The 7,403-nt window shown below is 46.6% G+C and overlaps 1 protein-coding gene across 1 annotated transcript in view; it reads right to left on the bottom strand.

Annotated features, from left to right (window-relative positions):
• LHFPL4 (lipoma HMGIC fusion partner-like 4) overlaps positions 1 to 3,577 on the bottom strand; it is a 47,619-nt gene extending 44,042 nt beyond the window's left edge. Inside the window, exon 1 of the mRNA XM_008593706.1 lies at positions 3,139 to 3,577. Coding sequence (XP_008591928.1) covers positions 3,139 to 3,544 — 406 coding nt within the window. The 5' untranslated portion in view covers positions 3,545 to 3,577. The remainder of the gene's footprint in view (positions 1 to 3,138) is intronic.
• Positions 3,578 to 7,403: the final 3,826 nt, after the last annotated feature.

The raw sequence follows: 7,403 nt of genomic DNA, 5'->3' as shown, positions 1-7,403 counted from the left end.
TCCCTGGAACTTTTGCTGGAATTATTTTTTTCCCACCGGCATTGCTAAACTGAAGCATTGTGAATTCACATCTGCCAGGAGCCTTATTTGTCAGCTTCAAAAGAGAAGTGGACTTAAGATGAGTGAACACAGAGGAACCAAGAAATGGAAAGAGATAGATTCTTCATGGCATTATTTGAGAATCTGAATCCATCCATGCCTGAAGCCAGATACTCTTGACTTTCAAGTTGAGTGAGCCAATAAACCCTACCCTCTTTATTTTATTTTAATTCATTTAAGCTAGTTTGAGTTGGATTTCTGTCACTTGCCACTGAAAGATTGCTGACCAGTACTCGTACAGTGAACCTATTAGTCAGTAAGCTTCCTGAGAGCAGGGACTGCATTTTATAGACCTAAGATCCTTGGGGGTAGGGATGATGTCTTATGTATTCTCGGTATTGCAGCACCTAGCACAGGGATGACCACAGAGCAGGTGAGGAATAAACAAAGGAATAAATATCTCTTTGTATTTTCCCAATGGTCCAGTGCTCTGTACTTAAAAGACTTTAAAATACTGGAATAAAAGTTCACTGGAACAAGAATCATATGACATGTGTCAGATTCTTATCTGGCATAATCAAAGCACCATAGGGCTGAAAGAGATACTTTAAATCAACTCACTAACTGCCCCCAGTTCCCCATTGTACAAATGGGAAAACTGAGATTTAAACTAAAAAAAACTTAACCTGAATGGTGAGTCACAGGCAGAGTCAGCCAAGAACCCCCATCCCAACGCTCAGAGTCCGTGCTCTGGCCTCTGTCCTGGTGTCAATTTATTAAGCAAAGTAAATTGACCCAGAGAACTCAGAAACCTCTAAGCAAAGTGAATAAACTCCCCAACTCGGCAAAGTGCCCCTCAGCCCACAAGGGAGGGGCAGAAACACTAAGGAAAGTGCCCTGGGCCAGGAGTCAAGAAACCCAGGCCTTAGACCTAGTTTGTTCCCTCACTGGCTGTGTGACATTGGGTAAGCCCTTCAGTTCTCTACACTCAGTTTCCTCTCTCTAAAATAGGGGATAGGAAGGTGGAATCTAAAGGAGCTGATCTCTAAGATCCCTGAAATTCTATGATTACACGGGGGTTGTTGGACAGTTCATCAAATCCCCAAGATTAAACCTACATGGATTACAGAGAATTTGAAGGCCAAGAGGTCAGCAACCCATCTGCAGACTCCAAATAAAGGTTGATGAATTAGGGGTTCCAGCTGAGCATATATTCTTTCCAGCTTGACTTTGGAAGAAAAATAGAGTGGAAATACATAATATCGCTTCTCTGGGTACCACTGAGAAATGTGGACAGATACACCTTACATCCTAAAATTCTCCTTCCTCACCCCCTTTAGAGATTCTAAAATATCCACATCTAAGTTGAGTGGGGTGAAATGGATTTGAAACAAGCCCATTACAATGTCCACATCTGAATATATACTGTCTTCTTCAAAGTAGTCCTTCTAGTAATTTAGGCAATTCTTTCACCGGGGCAGTAATTCCTCCCTGCATTTGTATATCTTTTCTTTTCTTTCTTTTTTTTCTTTCTTTTTTTGGGGTGTGTGTGTGTGTGTTTGTGTGTTTGTGTGTGTGTGTTTGTATATCTTTTCTTTTCTTTCTTTTTTTTCTTTCTTTTTTTGGGGTGTGTGTGTGTGTGTGTGTGTGTTTGTGTGTTTGTGTGTGGGTGTGTGTGTGTGTGTGTGTGTTTTGTTTTTGTCTTTGTTTTTCCCCTGCATTTGTAAAAGTCTCCTTGGGGAAGCAAGCCAGCCTTGTGACTTTGTCCTTACATTTTGGTTTTATCCCAAGTGACAGTTCTCAATTTGATCACCCATCATATTATCTACAGTTGACCCTGTGTGATTTTCAGCCATTTTCAAAAATCACATTCCTCCTTTAAAAGATGGAGGTTTCCCCTCAATGAAGATGTTCAAGAGAATACACCCCATGCTCCAAAGACAATTCCCTACAATGCTTTGAGTAGTGGAATCATCAGCAAGTGATATAACACCTCCTCTGGGGGTTTCTTTTGTAAAGGCAAACATTTGTTGAATGTCCTGAGGTGATTATTTTTAAAAACCATCTCTACTATACGATTATCACATTTTTCCTTCTCTTTCTCATCCCTGAAGCACCCCAAACTTTTTCCTAGCCTTCACCAGCCCTCCTCCCCCATCCTGCCATCCCCTGACCCCACTTTTTGCAGCTCAACTCTCTTCCCTCTCAGCAAATAGGCAAATGCCCAAGTTGCTGAGTCTTCAAAATCTGTCTTCGATCAAAAGGTGGGCAGAGGTGTGGGACTCTAATGGATCCTGGAAAACCGTCTCAGCATTTCTTGTTCCCAAGTGGCCCTTCTCTAGTTCTTAGGGCAAGATGACTGTCTTAGCCAAATATTTCAGAGGGCCCCAGGGACTCATTCCCTCTGGGCATGGCACCAGAACCCTTCCTGCTTTGGGGGGCAGGGAGGATGAAGACTGCTCTCCAGAGACCCATGTTGCCAGATGCTGTCAACCACTCACATGTCAAACATTGGATGGACTCTATAGACCGTCTGTTTCCCCCGCCCCTACATACACACACACTTATCACAGACTTTAAAGTTTACAGGACACTTTCATTTGTCCTCTTGGAATCCTCAACATTGTTTTACAGATGAGGAAACCGAGCCTCAGAGAAATAAAGAAAAACACCCAAGTTGATAATGTCAGCAAGTTGGAGGTCCAAGCCAGATCTCTCCATTTCCCATCTCCAGCTTTTTTCAATATAATAGAAATCACACCTAGAGTAATCCATCATTCAGATAAATATTTCCCCTAAGACAGCCAAAAGAGACTCTTAGAGACGCTAACATAATGCTAACCAATCAATACAGGTGGTCTGCCCATATCCAAGCACACAGACCCAAATACCCAATTCTAAGGCTCTGCACCTGCCCTAAGGTGCCTCTCTTTCATTGAATCCCCTACCCAGTGGCTGCTGAGGGTCAGCCAAGGAGGGGAGTGTCTTAACACAGAGGGACAGAATCTATCTCTGACTCCTCCAAGAAGAGAACGTGTCAGGAAGGAGCCCCCGTTCTCGGCGCGTGTTCTGGGGGTTCCGCCCCCGCCCCTACCCTACCTGCCAAGAGCTGCATCCAGGCACAGATCTTGTAGACCGTGGCGGTGTTGCAGAAGAAGAAAAGCGCAAAGCAGGTGATGCAGCCGAGGATCAGCACCATGGAGAGCAGCACGAAGAAGGCGGCCGCCTTGAAGGCGCTGGACGGGATGGTGCTGAAGTCGGTGAAGGAGCCCCGGCAGGTGAGCTCGCGGCCGGCCAGGCCGCTGCCCACGCAGTAGTGGAAGAGGCCGAAGTAGCCAGGCTTGGGGGTGCTTACGCTGTCGCCCACCCAGTAGGGCTGGATGAAGACCACCACGTTGATGATGGCGAAGCAGATGGTGAAGATGGCCCACAGCACGCCGATGGCCCGCGAGTTCCGCATGTAGTGCTCATGGTAGAGCTTGGAGGCCTCCTGCGAGGGCAGCATGGTGCCCGGGACGGACCGCCGGGCTGCCGGGCGGGAGCTAGGGACGCACGCGAGAAGTAGCCCTGAGTCAAGGGACTCGCGAGGGCGGGGCCTGGGGCGGGGAAATGAGGAAGGGGTCACAAGAGTGTTGGGGCGGTGTGGGGGTGCACTGGCAAAGATCTAGTGGGGGGCTTAGGAAGGGACCATGTGTAAGTTGGGGGGCCCTGGGATGAGAATACGGGAGCTGGAAGTGGGGGGAGCTCGAAAGTGGTCATGGGGGAGTTGGGGAGGGGGTTTGGGATCTAGTATTGGGGGAGCAGGAGGGCGAAGTGGGGAGATGGAATGGAGGCTGGAGACCGGTACTGGAGGATTAGCAGAGGTGCTGCCTATATGGAGCTCAGAAGGGAATCTGGGGGCTGGTATTAGGGGTAGAGGGAGGTCTGGTGTGGGGTGTCTAGAAAGGGGCTAGTACATGGTCTATTTTTATAAATGTTCCCTTTGTACTTTAAAAGAATGTGCATTCTCTATTAATGGAAGAAAGCTTTTCATATGTCTATTAGCTCAAGCCTGTTAATTGTGTTGTTCACATTTTTCAGAGTGTTATGAATTTTTTTTGTCTGCTTGATCCGTCAATTTCTGAGAAAGATGTGTTAAGATCAACCATTATGATTGACTGAGAATAGACATGAAGGAATCTTATGGGATGATGTTCTATATCTTGACAGGGTTTAGGTTACACAACTATATGCATTTGTCAAAACCCAGCAAATATACACTTAAGATTTGTGCATTTCATTTTGTTTCAAAAGAAAAAAATTGCAATAAGATATTCAACTTTAGTTCATAAAGCCTTCAAGGGGAAAGGTACTGATTCTTTAGTTTACTTTGACATGCATAAAAAATAAGATGGGTGAATAAATGGATAGAAAGATGGAGAGATTGAGAGATACATAAAAAAGCAAGTATAGTAAAGTATTATTGGTAGAATTTAGGCAGTGCGTGGGTATACTCTGTAAGATTCTTTCAACTTGTGTATTTGAAATTTTTCATTAAAAAATGTTGGGGGGAAAATCCCATTATGATTGATGATTTTTGAATTTCTTCTGAGTCCACCAGTTTTTGCTACATATATTGAGACTAAGTTGTCGTATAACTTCGTATAATGTATGCTATACGAAGTTATTACGCTTGCTTGGGTTCTCCCCGGGGCGCGCTCCCGCGCCGAGGCGCGCGCGCTCGTGCACCGGCGGGGGCGCGCTCCCTCGCGGGCGTGCGGGACGAGGCGGAACGGGGGAGGGGCGCTCCCGGTTTGGGAGGTCTGGGACAGGAGTGCGCACGGTCCCCGGGGTCCCCCAGCCAGAGCAACAAGCCCCCTCCACAGGAGGGTGCTCTGATTTGGGGAATTCCCTTCTTCCCGCCTGAGCTGCGCGGCTGTCGGTCCCCACCAAGCCCGTGGGAATGGGGAGGGGCTGAACGGGATATGATTCGACAGGGTTTGAACTGGATCTCTTGCTCCCAAATTACCTCCCCAATCACCAATCACAGTGCCTGAAGGTGCGCCATTATGCTTCCAGTCCTTTGAGCCCTGGAGGCGTTGAAGGTTTCCAGAATCTCCTAGGAAACTGCCAGCACCTCTGTGAGACGGAACCCCCTAAACTGTCAGCAGCCCGCGCCTGCGGTGGGGATTCGCTGGCCTCCAGGGTAAGGAGTGGGGCTGGGGAACAGGATCCACGATGAGTACCAGGACACAGGTGAGAAGGGGCTGGGAAGTTGTTGGTTTTCCTCCCCCCATTGTCCCCAGCGCCCAGCCCTGGCATAAAGTGGGCACACATAGAGATGTGTTAAAGAACAAAGCACCAAAGACAAGGCGCATGGTTAGGCCACAGAACACTCCAGGAGCAGTCCAAGGGAGCCCCTTCCGTGCTGGAAGATAGCCTTTGGCTTAGGATCTGTCCGAAGCATCTGGGTTGGAACCCAGACAGACCGACTGATAGTTACTAACTCTGTGACCTTGCACTTGTGCTCTCTGAACTTGTTTCCCCATCTGTAAAGTGGGCAGATTGAGCCCCACCTAGTATAAGTGTGTGTAGTGAGGGTGTGTGAAAAATAATTCATGTTCATGGGTCCCAAACACTGAGTCAGTCTGTCAAAATTTACACCTATCTGTAATACGATTATGTAGGATTGCTGATTGTCTTTTTTCCAGGAAGGAAGAGAACTGCTCTTTTTTTCTGAGATTATGCACTTTCTACTTTCTTAGCACAAAAATATATTCTTTTTTTCTTTTTTTAGGCAGCTGGCTGGTACAGGGATCAGAACCCTTGACCTTAATGTTATATCACTGTGCTCTAACCAAGTAACCAGCCAGCCCTAGGAGGGTTTTGTTTTTAAATGTCCTTATTTTGGTAAATTAAAAAATAGGCAACCTTACTTCAACCTCAAATTTCAAAAAAATATTTAAAAATTATGGATCCATGAAATCCCATAATTTGGGGACCTCAGAGCTATGTGAATTGATCTTGTCCACAGCTTGAGCACGGGGTGCTCAAAAAATTTACTTTCTCTTCCCATTGGTTTCTTGGAGAGGGCCTCCTGGCTGTCTCCTGAGAGCCCAGGCTCCTGGGATCACAAGCTGAAGGTGCTGTGGCTCTATACCTTCTCCCACTTTACAGATGGGGAACAGGGGCCTAGAAGGGGATTGACTTATCCAGAGAGATAGATGGATTCTGCCAATCAGACTGATCAATCTGATTTATTAATTTATTCATCCAACCAAGAAATATGTGTTGGGCCCCTGCAATGTGCCAAGAACAGGCCCTATGCTAGGCACTCAGGAGAAGATGGTGGGTAAAACAGACGTGATCCCACGGGGAGATGGAAGGTGCTGGAAGGAGGGAGCAGGGAAGTGGTCATCATCAAAGAGCATCTCAAAGGCTCCTTCTGTGGGTGCTCCAGGTTTGGATACTGTTCTGAACATTCCAAGTTACTCCTTACTTTGCCATGGATTGCTGTTTTTGCTTTTTCTTCCCCCTAGCCTGCTGAGCCAAGGTAGATGGTCCTGGGGAATCAAAGGCTCCTTCTGTGGGTGCTCCAGGTTTGGATACTGTTCTGAACATTCCAAGTTACTCTTTACTTTGCCATGGATTGCTGTTTTTGCTTTTTCTTCCCCCTAGCCTGCTGAGCCAAGGTAGATGGTCCTGGGGAAACACACACACACACACGCACACACACACACATCCAGTACTACTCTCCTCAAGGCAAGTACTGAGAGTTCTTGCTGAAGTGGGCCCCCAGTTCCTCTCTGGCTGTTCTATTCTAGCTCTGCAGAACAAAGGCACACTGTAGAGATCAGCCCACCACCCACACTACTTCTGACAACAGTGCTTTTTCTTTGAAGAAATTCCTTTCCCCTCACTCAGGCCCTGGTTTTGGTGGGACTCTCTCTCTCACACACACACAGACACACACACACACACCAAATTCTACTCCAGAGGGGGCAAATTATCAGGCCTGGACAATGAGAATACCCCATTGTCCTGAGCACAATGACTGTTTTGTCAGTGGGCCCATAACCCAGGCCAAATAGTTGAGAATAATATCCTGGTCATTTATTGCAGTTTACAAGAAAGAGGTGTTCTCTCTCTATTGAGTTTGTTGACTGGGGGGATTGCAAGCTGCAACTAGTGGGGGCCATCTTTGACACACCAAACAGAGAGAGAGCATTCAAATGACATAGTTTGAGCACCTGGATCCATCCATGCCTGAAGACATACTTCTGCATTGTTCTATTAGGGTGAGCCAATAAATTCAATTTTTGCTTAAGCCAGTTTGAGTTGGGTTTTTGTCACTTCCAATCAAAATAGCACTAAATAATTTACCT

The sequence above is a fragment of the Galeopterus variegatus genome, unplaced genomic scaffold (genome assembly GCF_000696425.1).
Source record: "Galeopterus variegatus unplaced genomic scaffold, G_variegatus-3.0.2 Scaffold9538, whole genome shotgun sequence".
In the NCBI taxonomy this organism is placed as follows: Eukaryota; Metazoa; Chordata; class Mammalia; order Dermoptera; family Cynocephalidae; genus Galeopterus; species Galeopterus variegatus.
The sequence above is the reverse complement of the archived record's forward strand: the minus strand, read 5'-3'. Positions and strand labels throughout refer to the sequence as shown.